This window comes from Corylus avellana, chromosome 4, assembly GCF_965113065.1.
Source record: "Corylus avellana chromosome 4, dhCorAvel1.hap1.2, whole genome shotgun sequence".
Lineage (NCBI taxonomy): Eukaryota > Viridiplantae > Streptophyta > Magnoliopsida > Fagales > Betulaceae > Corylus > Corylus avellana.
Window position 1 is genome coordinate 26860354 of NC_142493.1, and position 19313 is coordinate 26879666.

Consider the following 19313-nt stretch of genomic DNA (forward strand, 5'->3'; position numbering starts at 1 on the left):
TATTCCCATGGATATCAATCTGTTGGAACTGTTGTGGTTTTCATATATATATATATAAAAGCCGAGTTTTGACGTAGGGAATGCTTAGAATTGCGACACGTGTCCTCCTAACTCTATTTCCCACATCTCTCTCTCTCTCTCCCTCTATCTCAACTTAAATGTCTTAAACTTTTTTCAGAAAAATGTCTTCAACTAATTCAATGGTTTAAGACATTTAATTAATTGTGCTAACTCTTACTCTCCCATAATTTGTGTTTCAACCGTTTTTGTCTCTCTCTCTCTTTCTCTCTCTCTCTCCCTCTATCTCCTCTTAAATGTCTTAAACTAATTCTATGGTTTAAGATAATTAATTGTGCTAACTCTCACTCTCCCATAATTTGTGTTTCAACCGGTTTTTTTTTTTTTTCTCTCTCTCTCTCTCCCTCTATCTCCATTTAATTGTCTTAAATCTCTTTCCCATAATTTGTGTTTCAATCGTTTTTTTTTTAAAAAATTAATTCTGCTAACTCTCTCCCATAATTTGTGTTTCAACCGTTTTTTTGTCTCTCTCTCTTTCTCTCTCTCTCTCTCTCCCTCTATCTCCACTTAATTGTCTTAAATCTCTCTCTTTCTCCCTCTATCTCAATTTAAATGTCGTAAACTAATTCTATGGTTTAAGACAATTAATTGTGCTAACTTTCATTCTCCCATAATTTGTGTTTCAATCATTTTTTTTTTAAAAAAATTAATTGTGCTAACTCTCTCTCATAATTTGTGTTTCAACCGTTTTTTTTTTTTTTTTCTCTCTCTCTCTCTCCCTCTATCTCCACTTAATTATCTTAAATCTCTCTCATAATTTGTGTTTCAATAGTTTTTTTTTTTAATTAATTGGGAATGCTTAGAATTGCGACACGTGTCCTCCTAACTCTATTTCCCACATCTCTCTCTCTCTCTCCCTCTATCTCAACTTAAATGTCTTAAACTTTTTTCAGAAAAATGTCTTCAACTAATTCAATGGTTTAAGACATTTAATTAATTGTGCTAACTCTTACTCTCCCATAATTTGTGTTTCAACCGTTTTTGTCTCTCTCTCTCTCTCTCTCTCTCTCTCTCCCTCTATCTCCTCTTAAATGTCTTAAACTAATTCTATGGTTTAAGATAATTAATTGTGCTAACTCTCACTCTCCCATAATTTGTGTTTCAACCGGTTTTTTTTTTCTCTCTCTCTCTCTCTCCCTCTATCTCCATTTAATTGTCTTAAATCTCTTTCCCATAATTTGTGTTTCAATCGTTTTTTTTTTTTAAAATTAATTCTGCTAACTCTCTCCCATAATTTGTGTTTCAACCGTTTTTTTGTCTCTCTCTCTTTCTCTCTCTCTCTCTCTCCCTCTATCTCCACTTAATTGTCTTAAATCTCTCTCTTTCTCCCTCTATCTCAATTTAAATGTCGTAAACTAATTCTATGGTTTAAGACAATTAATTGTGCTAACTTTCATTCTCCCATAATTTGTGTTTCAATCATTTTTTTTTAAAAAAAAATTAATTGTGCTAACTCTCTCCCATAATTTGTGTTTCAACCCTTTTTTTTTTTTTTTTCTCTCTCTCTCTCTCCCTCTATCTCCACTTAATTATCTTAAATCTCTCTCATAATTTGTGTTTCAATAGTTTTTTTTTTTAATTAATTGTGCTAACTCTCTCCCATAATTTGTGTTTCAATCGTTTTTTGTCTCTCTCTCTCTCTCTCTTTCTCTATCCTCACTTAATTGTCTTAAATCTCTCTCCCATAATTTTATATCTGAATTCCTTTTTTTTTTTTTTTTTTTTTACTTAATTGTGATAATTCTCACTCTCCCATAATCTCTCTCTCTCTTATAATTTATGTTTCAACCGTTTTTTTTTAATATAATTTTATATTTGAACATTTTCTTCTCTCTCTAAACTAATTATATGGTTTAAGTGTCTTAACTATTTCTCTCTCCCATAATTTTGTCTCTCTCTCTCTCCCATAATTTTCTCCACTTAAATATCTTAAATCTCTCTCTCTCTCTCTCTCTCTCTCTCTCTCTCCCATAATTTATGTTTGAACCAATTTTTTGATTTTTTATTTGTAATGCATTGAGTTGTCTTAATCAAGAATACAAAAGGTTTTCAAATTCTCTATTTCTCTTTCTTTATTTAATTTTCTTTTTATCTTCTCTTGCTTTATGTTTATATCTTAATGTGAGATATATTATTATATATATATATTCATCATCATCATAATGCATTGAATTGTCTTAATGAAGAAAACAAAAAGTTTTCAAATTATCTATTTCTCTCTCTTTATTTGATTTTCTTTTTATCTTCTCTTCCTTTATGTTTATATCTCAATATGAGACAATTAAAATATATGAGTTTTATTTGTAATATATTTAATTGTCTTAATAAAGAAAACAAAAGGTTCCCAAATTCTTTCTTTCTCTCTCTGTTTATTTTTCTTTGTCTCTTCTCTTGCTTTCTATTTATATCTCAATGTTCCTCTGTCAATTTCACACTCAAATCAGGAAAAAGACAAGACTACAAGAGAGAGGTAGAGAGAGTTTCTAATCGTTGTTTCTCAATGATTTCTTTTCTTTATTTTATTTTTTTGCAAGAATAGTTCTTTTAAATTTTCCAATCGTTGTTTCTCAATGATAAATTATATTATTCTCAATGAAGAGTAGAATAGTTATTTTCAATTATATTAGTATTTTCATTTTATTGGTTTTTTTTATCTTTATTTTCGGTGCTTATGTTCTTCCATTTTTGTTTTTGTCCCTTATATTTTTTTCTAATTTTTTTTTTCTTCTCTTACTTTCTATTTATATCTCAATGTTCCTTTTGTAAATTTTACAATCAATTTAGAAAAAAGACAAGAGAGAGAGAGAGAGAGAAAGAGATTTGCATTGCTGCTTCTCAATAAAAAATTATACTATAGTTATTTTTTATATATATATTTTTTTTTCTAGAACAGTTCTTTTCAATTTTTCTATCGTTGTTTCTTAATGAAAAATTATACTACAGTTTTTTTTTTTTTTTAATCTAGAATAGTTATTTTCAATTAGTATTTTTTTTTCCTTTTTTTTTTTATCTTTATTTCTGGTGCTTATGTTCTTCCTTTTTTTTTTTGTCCCTTATTTTTTTCTTCTAATTTATATATTATTTTTGATTCAAATGATTACTTTTCTTTGGTAAATTTTACATTGAACTCAAGAAATAATAATGAGAGAGAGTTTTTTATCGTTATTTTTGGTTGATAATTTTTTAGTTTGTACATGTTGTTGTTCATTGAGTGATTTAATTTTTTTTATCTGTTTACATGCTTAATTAATGGATGACATTGGTTTTTAAGGTTTCATTGGAATCGAGAAACGTATACAGTAGAAAAAGACAATTCTTTCAATTATATTAAAATTTTATTTTTAGTTTTTTATTTTATCTTTATTTAATGTATTTATGTTCTTCCATTGTTATCCCTTAAATTTTCTACTAATTTATATATTATTTATTCAAATTGAATATTTTTCTTTTGTAAATTTCACATTGAATTAGGAAATGATAGTGAAAGAGTTTCCTATCATTATTTTTGGTACGGTGTAGGATGCTTTTTTAGATTATGTCAATGTTCATTGTGTAGATTTTTTCGTCTTTGTTTTCCTGTATGTCTTAAAATTAGTTTCATTTACTTTATATATGTGAAGGATGGCTGTTAAAAAAAAAAAAAAATTGGTTATGTTCTTCCATTTTTTTCCCTTAAATTTTATACTAATTTATATATTATTTTTTCAAATTGATTAGTTTTCTTTTGTAAATTTCACGTTGAATTAAGGGAAATGATAGTGAAAAAAATTCCTATCATTATTTTTGGTACGATGTATAATTAGATTATGTCAATATTCCTGCCAATGTTTTTTATCTCTTTCATTTTTAAAAAGAAAAATTAAACTATCAACATTTTTTTGTTTACAAAATTAGTAAACATAACTGTAATCAAATATCAATATGCTCATATATTTTAGAACACTTCTTTATTTTTGTTAGTGTAATAGAAAAATTTCTCAAAAAAATTGTTTATGAGGAGAAAGTTCAACTCTTGAAAGACAAAAGTTTACCATAATGGATTGTGTAGTGGAGGAGAAGTGGTGTCATTGTTAGAATATAATGATTAATCAATCATTTTGTATAATTGATTAATCTATGTTTTTATTTTGAATTTTTTTTTCCTTTATATTTCATTTTAAACTACATATATGGGAACAAATATTTAATATGTTTCAGTTTATAAGAACTAAAATTTATGAATTTTTAAATTTATTAGATATGTATTGAGTAAAACTATGGTTTAAAAGGATCTTATGAATATTTGTCATTTTTAGTAGCTAATTAGTTAATTAAGAGAATAAAATAAAAATTATTGTTGATAATCTTTTAAAGAATTTTTTAGTAAATTACAAAATAAAAAAATAAAAAAAACCCGGCGCGTAGCACGGGCTCTAAGCTAGTTTTTATTTTAAATGAGAGTCAGTTCCACATTGATTCTTTTTTTTTTTTTTTTTTTAACGTATTACGCAATCTTCTCATTCTTGAGATAATGGAAAAATGTACACGATTGAATAGTGTGGCTCCGAGCTAAAATACATAAGCAATTAATGAAAATGTCACATATCTAATATCTAATTTCTAATAGCAGAAACTAAAAGAATGTAAACTCTAGAATGGCTAAAATTGTGAAAAGTAGCATCTAAGGGTGGCTAACACTGTGATAAGTGGCACAGCTTTTCATAGGATGACACAAATTGTATTCTAGTTTTTATTATTGAAAATTTAGCTGCCTTGATGATTAAATGAAAAGTTTAATGAGAGTGCTTTATATAGTGAATGATTGTGATATGTGGATTGAATTTATTAATGGGTAATATGAGCAAAGTTATGTATTACTTTAGGGGGTTAAATAGAATTTTCCAATAAAATAAAAAAATTAAAAAAAAAATAAAAACAGAGAAACAGAAGAGAAACAAAAGCTATAAATATATGTAAGCTATATATGAAGTGCTTGAGCAACTCTAATTTACCTTTGTTCCACCATCACTTTTTCTTTTTAAAGTAAATGTCAAATTCTACACCATGTACGGAACCAAATTGTAACGGATCATAGGAGATTATGGTTGGACTATCTGCAATGAGATTAACAAAAGAACCTTCAGAGAAAGCCCCATCACCTCACAGGAACAGATTGGCTCGATCACCAAAACCCATCATTAGGATGTTAGATACGCAAATTGGCTCCAATGAATTTTGATTTCTTGACCTTCGCTTAACTGATTCAACTTGGAAGCAGATAAGTAAGAAGAGGAACCAATTGGCCCCTAAATTCAGTGACTCAATCTCAGTACTTGCAGGCAAAACAAATCAAATCCATGCTCGAGTGCAAGGATGCTTAGTAGGAATCACTACAGCATCTTAGTCCAAGAACCCAAAAATGGGAAAACAGCAATCAACAATCTCAAGAGCAGAGGTGTGTCACTTTTTCTCTCCCTGCGACTCAACTTTCCCTTCTCCGTTGTTGTCTGCCGTGACCCTCCAGACATTCGGTATGCTCTCCGTGCAAATCCAGATCTATCTAGGTCATCCCAACCACCAAAATTTGGTGCATCTTGGCCACCATTAGAAACCGGACCATCATTTCCTGCTACCCACGATTGATATCCCATCTTTCCCTTTCTGGTTTCTCAACTTTCATCTTGTTCTTCTGCATCAGTTTCAACACTACTCACAGTGCTGGCAGATGGTTTCCTCCTCATCCTGGACTTGCGTTTTGGCCTGCTTCGTTTCCTCCCCCACAACTTCTCAAATGCCAGAGACACGACTGACTGACCAAGGGGAAGCACTAATGCCATAAGAACAGCTTTTGGGCCTGAAGCTAGCAGCCAAGATAAGATAATGGGTGGAAGTGTCCAGCCATAGGATCTGAACACCTGCACTGACCAAAAACAAATTTATTGAAATGTTAAACCCATCGGACGAAGTAAAGCCTGAAGCAGGAGTGAACCAGTACAAATTTCGCTCTCAGAAAATATTATTGCATGGTGAATACCTGTCTTGGACAATGGTAACTAAATTTTAGTCATTGAAATGTCATAATAGATCCTTGTTGAGAGTTCATTCTATCAAAATGCTTATATACTGGAAAGCAACAATATTACATACTTCACTCGTGGAAAAATATATTGCATAAATGATATTAATAACAAATAGGAAGTACAAGACGAACTAGAAACTAGTGGTGTAGTAAAAAAGACTGTCCATTTGATTAACAAGGGATTCGTCATTGACTAAATTTCAATCAGCAGAATAAATGAAGTACCAGTCAGGTAGTCTGCTGCACAAAAGCTATACAGAGAAAAATAAACCCAAAGCACCTAAAGGGCATCATTAAAATAAGCTAAGCTGGTGTTATCAAAGACAATAGACAGCACCAAGGTAAAGGACAGAGTATTGCTCGACAATCCAGACACCTGCTTGTGTAGGCGAAACAAGGCACTGATTCTTCAACATAACCAAGAAAAATGTAGGAATTTAAATAGGCAGCAAACTTCTTTAAGACCTAATAATCATAGTGTTCTGTAAATTTCTCTTCATTAAACAAGTTGATAAATCCACCGGCCAGTTTTAAAAACCTCTCTCGTTAATAAACATGTTTTCCCTTCAACAAATTGTGAGAATGGTGGCTGAGGTATCCAATGAAATAGAACAAAAGCCAAAGTTCTCTCTTAACCAAGGCACTTGATAGTTTGCCTCAGCTGAGGCAATCCCCACCACGATGCCTTGCATTGCTGAGTGCCCTCAGCTAACAATTGCACAGAAGATCAACTCCACCAATCTTATCACATATTTTAGAATATAACCGACATATAAAGCATACTCAATATCAAAATATTTAGCGCATTCGAGTACCCAAATCTTGTAGTAGAAAAGATAATAGCTGCCCCAGTAATGTCCTAAATCTATGTCCCAGCGTTTTGCTAAACACTACTAGAGAAGCTAAATTGAAGGGTAAGAACTTGCAATATCAAAATTGTACCTTGAAAATCCAGAAACTGTCAAAGACTTCCTCGAAGACCCCACCAGACCCTTCCTCCATCTCCGGCGAGGAAGAAGACTCGTCGGACCACCACCGCCTCTTCTCCTTCTTCTTCTTTCTGCCTCTGCTTCCTCCAAAGCCAAATTCAGGATCTTGGTCTTCTCCTTCGTCTTTGTCATCCTCGAAGTTGAATCCCTGTGAGGAACGGGCGGTTTCGGCATTGGAGTTCCAGGGACGGTACTGGTAGAGAACGAGCGGCGAGAATGAGAGGCCGGATAAGGGGTTTTGGGTCGCGTTGGATAGCGATAAGGAGGTCGAGGATGCGTGAAGATGGAGCAGGGGTGGTGTGTGAGGAGCTGGGCTTCCATTTGGCCACGTCCTTTAGTTTCTTCTCCTCCATTCAACTTCCATCATTTTTGGAGTATGGACTAGTTTCCCTTACTAGTCCCAAAGAGTAGCAGGAAAATGTTAGCTAAAAATAAAATAAATGAATAAATAATTTTTTTTGACATAATAAATAAATGATAGATCAACCACATTAATTCTTGTGTTTTATTTTATTTATCCCTTTTATTTTCCTTTAGCGTTAGTAATTAAGCCTACAGAAACAAGACCAAACGAATCACACCACAAATGCTCAATAGATAATCTTGGGTAACCCCTCCCTTGATCTGTTTTCTTTTTCATTGGCATGACTAATTTTTGTGAAAATCTATGATAAAAATATTAGTATTAGTCGTCTTGAGTCCTATTAATGTTCTGATAGAGTTAAGCCACGCTATAGTTTAGTTGGATTTGAGAAAGTGCCTTGCCGTCTGCAGTTCTCATCGTCTATACTTTTTTGGTGTGACTTCTAGTAAGCAAATATACTTTGGTTACATTCAGGGAATACATATAGTTAGTCTCTCGGCCTTCCTTTTTATTTAGAAAAAAATATATGTTTTCATCTAAAACATTACAATTTATATAATCTCACCCTCATAACACACAAACGGTGGCGATTAACACACACACACCAACAAAAAAAAAAAAAAACCAGTGGCGGTTGCTTTTAATACGTTCAAGAAACGACCACGTCTCTTCGACATACAAACGGCACCGTTTAGCGAATCGCCTCTTAAGCCCTAAAAGTCTTGAATCGTATCCACCAGATAAGGAGGACCTGAGACAGAGAGAGACATAGACGAGGCCGATGCCCATGGATTTCTTCGGAGACATGGACGACCAGCCATCGACGATGGCGATGGACGTTGACGACGTGGACCCTCTCGAGATCTACGGCGAAGGCGTAATCTCTGTCGACAACAAGGTCGCCGACGCCGATTTCTTCAACTCCTTCGAGGACGACTTCGACGACTCCGACATTAACTGAACCTTTTCATCATCATCATGTATGCCCTTATTTTCTAGGTTTTTTTTTGTCTCCGTTAGAATCCTCCTGTGTTAAACGTGGAACGTGCATATTAGGAACGATGTGTTTGACTGGTTGGATCTTTTCTTATATGGTTGAACTAGAAATTATATGAGGTTTCGACCATGCTGAATGATTGATTGGCTCTTTTTTGTGGCTTTTATGGTTTTAGATTTTTTTTTTCCCAGAATTAAGCTCTGGTTAGTTGAGTGAGGGATTATGAATATAAATTAGCATATGTGTGGTTGATCGGCTCCTTCTTATTGTCGCACTTTGGTGTTTATTAGGTATATGTAAAGAGGGTTGTCGTCAGTTTGGTTGCTGGGAAAAGGAAAAGAAAATTCACTCCGGAATCGGTACTGTTTTCCTTTTATATTGTTTTTGGATGTGCATTATGATTTCGAATAGAGTAAAAGTGAAGTCGTAAGGATAGATGGTTGTATTTTTGGCTTAGTTGAGTGAGGGATTATGAATATAAATTAGTTTTTATTTTTACGTTTATCAATCCTCTATTTTGCTTGGAAATATTAATTTCAGCATTGGTTTTGGCCCTAGTATGCTGTTGAGCTGAGGAGAATTCTCTTCGTCTTTGAAGCACACCTTTCTCTGCGTTTTGGTTGATCTTTGAGTCGGTTAATTATCAACTTAAGTAAACCTGTCTCTAAGCATCTAACTGGTGTGGGAACTGTCTCAGATATCTGTCACATTATAAAATGCACATGGATATACACATTTGATAATGTTTCTCAAGATAATTATCTCTTTACTCAAATGCTACTTCCTCCCTCTGTAGCAAGGTGGAGGGTGAGTCATGAGTTCAAGTCCCACCGAGTGCTTGTGTATCTTACCAATTATTAGAAGAAAAAAACATTTGTGTCGTCTTCTTTTCTATGTAATTGGCAATTCAATTTAGGTGTTGGTGGTCATGGTTGAATTTTAGTGATTGCTGCTCAAATTGGAAGGCTTGGTTATGGATTTTCTTTGTGGAGCTTAGTTGTAATTTCCAAAGATTATGTCGAGAAAAGTTATAGGTGTTTGGTATGGATTTGCTGTAGGTGTTTGATATATGTAGGGTTCATTATGTTGTGATGATGGGATGAAATACTGCAGGAAATAAGGAGAATATCCAGAAAACCTCTCTATCTAGGTTTAAGCATGATTGTGGTTGTACTTTGAACGTTTTGGTCCGTATGGAAGGACCGGTGAAATTATTTAAGTGGTGTGTGATGTATTTAACCAAAGGTGAGGACCTCATGTCCTAGAGCATGGGATCTGTAATTCTTGTGTTATTTAGATTGCAGTTTGATTCTTGTGTTGTTTAGATTGCAATTGGTAGGGCAGGTTGTTGGTATGTTGTAATGGACGAGTAATGTTTGAAATTACATATTTATTTCATACCTATCTCACAATATTGACATGGCACTCTGAACCAATTCTTAGATTTATTTTTTACAAGTGATCCAAGGGTTTATTGGAACCGCCATGTCAGTATTGTAAAATAATTGTATGATAGAAATGGGTGTGCATCTATTTATATTAAGTCACATAAGAGTGGTCCAAGACACTAGATTGTTAGAAGCTAGTTTTGTTGAATGAAGGGGAACACATGATGTCTGGACATGTTTACCTGGTTACTTAGAGATGTTGATCTACTTTGCATCAGACTTGGTTCTAAATTGGGTGAGTTTCGGATGGCGGTGGGAGTAAGAGTGCTTGCCAATTTTGTGCGACGATATATACAAGAAGAAAAAGAGAGAGCAAGTTCAAGTAATTATCATTGCCGTGTAAATGGGCTTTGGACGCCTACACTTAAGAAACTTCTGTTTTTAATTCAATATATTTATTTTTTTATTTTTTATTTTTGAAAAAAGTAAAATTTTGTTGGAGTTCTGCTACAAGTACCGTACAATTTACTACAAGTCTTGTACAAATTAAATATTTTGTTGGAGTTTTACTAAATTTATGTACAATGATCGGTTGTTTGTGTACCCATAAAGATGGTAACAAACTTAGGATAGTGAAATTGGGGTCTAATAATGGTTATGGTACCAAATAAAGCGATGTAGCCTACAACATTACATTAAACAAATACTGATTGAGAAGATAATAATGGTTGGGCCGTCTACATATGAGTTTGACATTGTTGATGTTAGAACATCCTCCCATGGCTCGTACATTTATGCTCAAACATATTCAATCTCTTCACAGTTTGGCCGAAGGTTAGAAGCTTTTTGCAGCATTTGAACTGCCTTCAACTCTATTACAACTTCTTTCACTGTAGGTCGTTTCTTCCCATTTAAGTTAGCACATTTTCGCAAGGTGCATGACTGCAATGATATCTTCTTTCTTGCCTTCTTTCAAAACTCGACTACTAAGAATTTCAAACAAATTGTTCTCTTCCAACGATTGAATGAAATATGTTGCTAGACTTTGGACTTCTTGTGTCTTTGTTGAAGAGATCGCTTTTTCGCCAATTAACTGCTCAACAAACTTTTATGTTTTTTTACTTGTATATATGTGTGTATAGGTAATACATCAAGTTAATTAATTTGGAAACACTACAAGTAGCACTTCAAATTACCTCCAATTAATTACCATAGCTAATTCATTTTGGGAGCGTTACATGTGTACCCCTTTTAATGGGGGAGGCTCCTGGCCCAAAATGGTAGCATGTATTCCAATAAGGTGTCGCATTAATGACCATGAGAGTGTATAGTTTCCACATGAAAAATATCATTGATTTGCTTGTCTTATAAATGTGGTTGTGATATGCGAGTCCGTTCTAGGGTGACTATTCAATGTATCACCAACAACAAAATTAGATCCTTGAACATGGAGCTTTCTGCTATCTTATACTATCATTAGAATTGGATATGGTTAATCCATGTTCTTAGATGATTTTTGAAATTACAACGTAAACAGAAAATTATTTAGCCTATAAAATGGCATCAAACAAATACTGATTCATGTAGATTGATAAGGTAATAATGGTTGGACATCTCCGGATGAGGTTGACATTGTTGATTTGGGTTCAGCATCCGATGGCCCGTACATTTCTGCTCGATCATATTCAAGCTCTTCATAGTTTTGTTGAAGGTTATGAGCTTTTTGTCGCATGTGTACTATCTCCAACTCCTTTGTGACTTCTTTCATCGTAAGCCGTTTCTTCCTGTTTAAGTACAAGCACCTTTTTGCAAGGTTCGCGACCGCAATGATCTCTTCTTTTTTACCTTCCTTCAAAACTCGACTATCAAGAATATCAAACAAATTGTTCTCCTCCACGGATTGAATGAAATATGTGGCTAAACTTTTGGATTCTTGCATCCTTGTTGAAGAGATTGCTTTTTCACCAGTTAACAACTCAGCAAGGACAACGCCGAAACTATAAACATCACTCTTTTCTGTAAATTGGCTTGACTGGAAATACTCAGGGTCCAAATATCCAAAAGTGCCATGCACTAGTGTGGTTAAGTGAGTTTGATCAACAATGATGGATCTTGAAGTCCCAAAGCCAGCTACTTTAGCTCTGTATTTTTCATCTAAGAGTATGTTTGTAGACATAATATCTCGATGATAAATGGGCGAGGAATCTGCTGAGTGTAAATAAGAGAGAGCTCCTACTACTTCAGTTGCAATTCGCAAGCGCATATCTCATGTTAGTGGAAACTCCTCAATTTGTCCATTAACATATTGGAAAGCGTTCCGTTAGGAATGTATTCATAAACTAGAAGAATGCATAAAGCGTTCCATTAAGTTTTACTTTTAAAGAGTTCTAAAAATGTTTTCACTTCGTCACCAAATCCGTGTATTATTTATTTTTGTGTTTATATTGGGTTAATAACAACTTGGGGTCTAAATCATAATTTTCAAACCCAAATGAAGTGTATTTTCTAATTCAATAATATGTTCACTTGTCCTGTCGTTACTCAGTTCTATCACTTGATTGAAATGTTTCACCAAGACTGAAATTCCTCTTCTGTTATGTATCAAGCAGTATCATTAAAAATGTCAAACACACTAAAGTGCAAGGGCCTGATAAAGCCACAACACGCGAAGCTCAAATGCATGAGCTTACCTGATCAAAATCAAGTAAAGTGCCCATATTTCGAAATACAAATTTAGTCATTTTTATTTTGATTGAGTTATTAATATGAGTTATTGTTATTAACAAAAAAAAATAATATTAAAATAAAAAATAAAATATTAATTAAAATAATACATTAATAATTTAATAATATAAAAATTAATGATTTAATAATATAATATTTTTTTTTAAAAAAAAAAGTTTAAGTTATATAAAAAAATGAGTAAAAAATAAAAAATAAAAAATAAAAAGAAGGTAGACCAAAAAACTTTTCTTTGATTTGAACTAACTCAACCAAAAATACTTCAATTCTCAAATTAAAAGAGAATAGAAGAAATCATACTTTCATACAATATCTTAATTGAATTATATGTAATGATCAATTAGATCTATTAGACAGGCATACAATCCTACAAGATCTTGGTCTTTGAATACTCGGTAGCATTCAAATTTTTCTTCTCCTTTCATTTTGAAAAACTACAGTAATTGGTTGTCTATATATGAAACCCTGAGGCTGAGGATGGGTAACTCAGATAGGATAGTAAAATTGGAGTCTAATAATGCTTATGGTACCAAATAAAGCAATGTAGATTATAACATTACATTAAACAAATACTGATTCATACAGACTGAGAAGATAATAATGGTTGGACGTTTATAGATGAGGTTGACATTGTTGATGAAGGAGCAGCATCCCATGGCTTGTACATTTCTACTCGGACACATTCAAGCTCTTCATAGTTTTGTTGAAGGTTAGGAGCTTTTCGCAATGTTTGAACTGCCTCCAACTCCTTTGTGACTTCTTTCATTGTAGGTCTTTTCTTCCCATTTAAGTTCAAGCACCTTTTTGCAAGGTTCGCGACCGCAATGATCTCTTCTTTTTTACCTTCCTTCAAAACTTGACTATCAACAATATCAAACAAATTGTTCTCCTCCATAGATTGAATGAAATATGTGGCTAAACTTCTAGATTCTTGTGTCCTTGTTGAAGAGATTGCTTTTTCTCCAGTTACCAATTCAGCAAGGACAACACCGAAACTATAAACATCACTTTTTTCTGTAAACTGACTTGACTGAAAATACTCAGGGTCCAAGTATCCAAAAGTGCCATGCACTAGTGTTGTTAAGTGAGTTTGATCAACAGCTATGGTTCTTGACGTCCCAAAATCAGGTACTTTAGCTCTATATTTATCATCTAAGAGTATATTTGTAGACTTAATATCTCGATGGTAAATGGGCGTAGAAGCTGCTGAGTGTAAGTAGAAGAGAGCTCCTGCAACTTCTGTTGCAATTCGTAAGCGCATATCCCATGTTAGTGGAAACTCCTCAACTTGGCCATTGACATATTGGAAAAGAGTTCCGTTAGGAACATATTCATAAACTAGCAGAGGGACTTCTGTCTCCAAACAACACCCAATTAACTTAACCACATTCCTGTGGTTAATCTGTGAAAGAATGACAACTTCATTAATAAATTCTCCGAGTTTTCCTTCGTCAATTACCTTGGACTTTTTCACAGCAACGATTCTTCCATCTGCTAACATACCTTTATAAACAGTGCCTTGTCCTCCCTGGCCAAGTATTCTATTCACATTAAAACGATCAGTGGCCTTCTCCAGATCTTTTGAATTAAACAATTTGGTGTTTTCAACATTGGCTTCATGTGAAGATAATTGTTGTTGTAACAATAAACCACCATTTCGTTTGAAGAACTTGTTCTTTTGTTTAATCCTCCTCCTTTTCTTTACCACTTTGTAGGACCACCATCCACCAATAAGTAGAACCATCGATCCAAGGCTGCTGCAAATACCTGCTTAACACAATGTCATAGAGAAATATTATTCATTGCAGTAAAATGTTATAGTAATAGTTTTGATTGATAATATTGACTTAAAATAGAAAGACATATAGAGATATTCTCTTAATACTAGAAATTAGTATGAAAAACTCTCATGTGACAAAAAGTATGTTAATATATTTTGACTATTAAAGTATTCAAAAAGAGGAGATGGTAAAATTCAAAAAGAGGAGATGGTAAAAGTGGGCTATTGGCTGAGGAAGATGATTAAAAATAAAAAATAAAAGAGCATGAAAGTTTAAAGGTTTGCATTAGAATCCCTTACCTGCATTTTTTAAGATTGAAACCATTATTTTAAATGAAAGGTCATGATTTTGTAATGTCATCAATTTTGAATTTTTTGTTTTAAAAAAAAAAACTTATAGGAATTGATTTCTTTAACCAACACCTAAAGAGGTTGTGTGCACCACCCCTTAATATTTTTGGAGTGATATGCTATCCCAAAGAGGTGGTCAACCACCCTCATATGAGCCTTGTAAATTGGCCCAACCACTCCCTCAAGACTTGAGGGGGTGAGTGACAAACCACGCTTCCAAGGTTTAAGGGAGTTGGTTGGCTTCTGATCATGAGTTTTTGGGGTGATTTGGCCACCCCGAAACCCTTTAGGTGGTGGTCAACAACTTTCTTTGAGTGGCTAGTTAAAGAATCTAATTCTTGCAATTTTTTTTTTTTTTTTGTCTCAAAATCATTGCTTGGTAAAATCTGAGTGTCCATTTAAACCATTTTAAGAAGCATGCAGGATCTTGCAATTTTTGAGAATTTCGAGAAATTCTGATCCAAAAGGTGCCAATATATCTCAAAGATAATACTAAGTGAATCTTAGGGATATATTTATTTAAAATTGATTGCATAGAAAATGCACGATAAAATATATTAAAAAAAAAGAAAAAAAAAAAAGAAAAGAAAAGAAAAGAAGAAGTGATTTGATTCTCTACACGCTTGGAAATACTTCAAAGATTGGAATATAAGCACTTTACAAGGAGTATAACCGAGTGGCATAAGTCTTAGAAACGTAATGGTCATGATGAGCCTATTTTGATCCTTTTATTTTTTTTTCAAAATATGTGCTCAATTTTTTATTTTTTATTTTTCTCAAAACATGATTTAAAATTAGCAAAAAAAAAAAAAAAAAAAAAAAGGAAAAAAAAAAGTAAACATACCTATCGTGGCCGCTTTTCCTTTACGCGGAGGAGACTTGGTGGAGTCACTCGTCCTACAAGCGTAATACCCATAACCATTTTCACAGTACTGGACACTCCCAGTGGCTGTATTGTAAAGGGAACAAGGCTTCGAGCGCTCGCATTCGTTAATATCTTACATGTACGGAGACAAACAATGTTAGTATCTAATAAATCAAAAGCAAAATTCATAGTTATTAATTATTAAATCCTCAATTATTTAAAAAGAATTTAAAAAATAAGAAATTTAATTATTTAAATTAATATTATAACATTTTTGTGGGTAACAAATTCCTACTTATCAATAAGAAAAGTCTAACAATATCATTGATTATTCCAAAAGTCTAAATTGATAAAAACAAGAAATTTAATCATATAACATGTGCCTAGATGTGTGGCTATTTACTACGTACGGACCATGCTCTTCTCAATTTCACGATCATGATTTAAAATCGATGAATCTAATGGTTTACATGATTTCACATTATTTGAATTTGCAAAAGATGTGTTAACATTGACTATATATAGGGTTAAATGGCATCAACTTTAAATTATTATTTTTTCTAATTAAATCAATTTCATTTAAAATTGAGAGAATCATATTCTATTAGCACAAGTTAGGATAACAAGTGGTTGGAAAAAGCAAGGTCTTGTTTTTAAAAGGGACCATCCACCCATGGTAATAGGTTAATATGTAGTTCTTTCATCTAGCTAGTTCTTATCAATAAATTTTGTACTTATCTGAAAGAAAAAAAAAATTAAAAAAGAAAAAGGAAAAAAAAGAAAGACTTGTAAGAAAATTGATAAAACATAAAATAGGAAGGAAAAAAAAATTAAGTATGAAGCTTCCCTTTGTCTAATTAAATTTCAAAATGATCTATCAAAATGAAATTTTATTATATATATCATCAAAATTATCAATATTATTTTTTCCCAGGTTCATACTGGTGGCCACACGTGTAATTCAACACTACACAGGTTTATACTTGTGGTCTGCGCACAAGGCACATGTATGTACAAGTGTTAATTCATAGAACCAGCCATTTAAATAACACAAATAAAAACGAAAAAGAAAAGAAGAATTAAAGAGATGGATAGAATAGTAGAAAGAAGTTTACCTTGGCATCCATCAAGAAGATAGGGATTTCCTTCAAAGCCATTTTCGCAAGAACATGTATAAGTCAACTTCCGGTAACCACTCGTCGGAGAAAGAGAAAAATATTGAGTAATATTAGAACAAATGTAGCTTGGGAACGTATTATTATAAGCGGTGGAGGCGGAGGCATTACTATAGGATATTGGAAGTGAGTAGAATGATGCTTCGGGAATCCTCCATTCCAACACCACAGGAACGCTCGACATAACAGAGCTCATATTAATTGAACCACGTTCCTGGAACCACTTTTCTTCTATCAGGAATGCAGACTTGCATCCGTGGTTAAAGTCGGAAATTACTAGCCTCATACTTGTCTTGAAGGCATTGAGATATGCAGGAATTGTGGTTTGGCAGCAGCCGATGCCGTTGCAACTACTTGCATTTACCACTTCACTGTAAATACCGGCACAAATTGATATGCACCCACCCATAAGTATTGAATTACTACGAAATGTACCATTATCAATAGTATTTGGACCATTATCAATAATATTTCGACCATCATCGAACGTCATTGAGGCAAAGTTGTCGCAGCCGATGGCGATGAATCTGTTCTGGGACTGGGAGAAGATGAAAGGGCTTGCTGCTAACTCCGTATTATATTTGCTCCATGAACGATTACCACGTCCTTCATCAGCACACATAACAAATGTAGGATAGTTGACGTGAACTGTGCCTCCTAATAATGAAATGTTGAGCACCTCCAAGTCGAGCTTCTTCAAAACAGGTTTGGGAGGGCTAAATGAGTCATTGCAAACTACTTCAAACAACTCATCAACGAAGCAACCTGCAGCTCCTATTCCGAAAGGAAATGGGATATCGTTAACATTCCCACAGCTTCTTTGACATGAACTACTATTACTTGCTAAATCCGCTGCTTGTACAAATATTATTGCATCAATTGAACACAATAGCAAAATGATCTGAAATACCATTTGCACTTGCCCCACCATCTGATCTCTCTTTTTCTTTCTTTGTAGGATATTGATGAATTGGCGCGTGAATGAAGCACAAAAGCCCAAGCCCCTGCTTTTTTTAACGCCAATATTATCGTCCCTTTCTATAAGTCGCCAAGAAATTGTATGGAAGTTGCCAACAAGACTTCGACCAAGTCGTCTTAAATTATTACAAAAAAAAGAAAAAAAGAAAAAAAAAGTCGTCAGTACGCTAGCTTCTGACTTGTCTTCTGCATGTTAACTTTTCCGTGTTCTCCGCATAGACTAGTTCTTTGTTTGCCAAAGAATATTCAGGCGGCTTCAAACTTGCGTAGAACGTAGCGTAGACGGTAGGCATGCATTATTAATTACTTTTCAGACTCAAACTGGTTGACCATAAAATCGTCCTCTGCTTCTTGTTTTGTTGTTTTCAATAAAAAATGTGAAAGAGGATTTTATTTTTCTTTTCCACTTTTTTCTGAGCAGTTTAACCATTATATTGTCAGAATATATTAGAGAATTTGATTTAGAGATTTAATTGTAATTAATTGTAATTTCAAGTAATCAGATTTGATGATAATCAAATCAGATTATCTACCCTCAATTCTCCTATAAATATGAGTACTTTGTATTGTAACAATATCAAGAAATAAGTTTAGCCAATTAAGTTGATGATCGATCTAGGCCATTCATCCAATTTCTTTTACAGATTAAACCTCCTGATCAAGACCCCTCCAACAGCAACATTAAAAGCATATATATTCTTGCGGTGTACGTTGCTAAATTCTGGGATTACCAATGTGAATGGTGGAAATTAAGGTTTATAGGTTGCATGTCTACAATGCACCCTAGCTCTGGAATGTTTGACGAATCAGACTTTAAAAGAAGCAGATTATATATATATATATATATGAATGCATTCATGCATTTGGTGGATGACCATTTAGTTCCATCTCTTGGAATTCTACACATTCATATCATCTTTTAGAATTTTTATAAAATTCATGTAATACATTGATGTAGCATTTTGATTCATGTACTACCCTTTCATATTCACCATTTCATATTCCTCAACCTCCCATTATAATTCTATGTCTATAAAATGGAGTATTGAGTAGTATGTAAAATACACAATAATAGAGAAAAATCAGACATATATAGTTCCTGATAACGTAGTTTCACATATTGCAATTTATTTGTCTTATTTTGTTATTTTCTTTGATTTTACAACACTCAGCACGAAACTCTAACCAATTTTTGTGTTCTTTTGATCTTCAACATCAAAAGCTGTTTGTGAGGTATTCTCAATTCATTGTAAGTTTCTTTAATATTTAGTAATCTTATTATCTATTTTACATTGGGCTTAACAAAATAGCTAAAAGCTAATATTGTAGCAAAAAATGCTCTACATTAAGCTTAACAAACTAAATTATTTAGTAATCTTATTATCTATTTTACATTGGGCTTAACAAAATAGCTAAAAGCTAATATTGTAGCAAAAAATGCTTTACATTAAGCTTAACAAACTAGATAAAGATTTGCTAAGCTACTCCAATACTCAACAAATTTGTTGAACATTGTAGCTTAACAATCTATAATTTATAATGTTTAAT

At 33.1% G+C, this 19313-nt stretch overlaps 2 protein-coding genes and 2 pseudogenes across 4 annotated transcripts; 1 reads left to right on the plus strand and 3 right to left on the minus strand.

Annotated features, from left to right (window-relative positions):
- Window positions 1-5008: 5008 nt before the first annotated feature.
- On the minus strand, window positions 5009-7510 carry LOC148586526 (uncharacterized; annotated as a pseudogene). The gene is made up of 2 exons (XR_015911967.1): window positions 7079-7510; window positions 5009-5972 (listed from the first exon to the last, which is right to left on the minus strand). The product of XR_015911967.1 is annotated as an uncharacterized LOC148586526 (transcript).
- A 632-nt stretch (window positions 7511-8142) lies between these two features.
- LOC148586527 (small acidic protein 1-like) lies at window positions 8143-8604 on the plus strand. Its single transcript, XM_088516003.1, has one exon. It carries the CDS (start codon window positions 8271-8273, stop codon window positions 8448-8450), a length of 180 nt encoding a protein of 59 aa, XP_088372129.1. The 5' UTR covers window positions 8143-8270; the 3' UTR covers window positions 8451-8604.
- A 2849-nt stretch (window positions 8605-11453) lies between these two features.
- Window positions 11454-12137, minus strand: LOC132171236 (wall-associated receptor kinase-like 22 pseudogene; annotated as a pseudogene).
- Window positions 12138-13193: 1056 nt separating this feature from the next.
- On the minus strand, window positions 13194-17718 carry LOC148586528 (wall-associated receptor kinase-like 22). 2 transcript variants are annotated; one of them, XM_088515804.1, is made up of 4 exons: window positions 16865-17718; window positions 16728-16807; window positions 15592-15744; window positions 13194-14383 (listed from the first exon to the last, which is right to left on the minus strand). In XM_088515804.1, the coding sequence occupies exons 1-4, from the start codon at window positions 17716-17718 to the stop codon at window positions 13194-13196; spliced, it is 2277 nt and encodes a 758-aa protein (XP_088371930.1). The 2 variants fall into 2 exon arrangements, with proteins under 2 accessions (XP_088371930.1, XP_088371931.1); XM_088515805.1 differs by lacking the exons at window positions 15592-15744; window positions 16728-16807; window positions 16865-17718 and adding an exon at window positions 15343-15356 and having other exon boundaries at window positions 13194-14385.
- Between the last annotated feature and the right edge of the window lie 1595 nt (window positions 17719-19313).

What these genes read in the sequence shown, in the direction of transcription:
- LOC148586527 (XM_088516003.1), top strand. Translation starts at nt 8,271, where the DNA reads ATGCCCATGGATTTCTTCGGAGACATGGACGACCAGCCATCGACGATG.
- LOC148586528 (XM_088515804.1), bottom strand. Translation starts at nt 17,718, where the DNA reads ATGGTGGGGCAAGTGCAAATGGTATTTCAGATCATTTTGCTATTGTGT. An exon ending in TCCACCGCTTATAATAATAC is followed by an intron (nt 16,808 to 16,864) that starts GTTCCCAAGCTA and finishes TTCTCCGACGAG; the next exon opens with TGGTTACCGGAAGTTGACTT. An exon ending in AGGAAAAGCGGCCACGATAG is followed by an intron (nt 14,384 to 15,591) that starts GTATGTTTACTT and finishes TGTGTTAAGCAG; the next exon opens with GTATTTGCAGCAGCCTTGGA.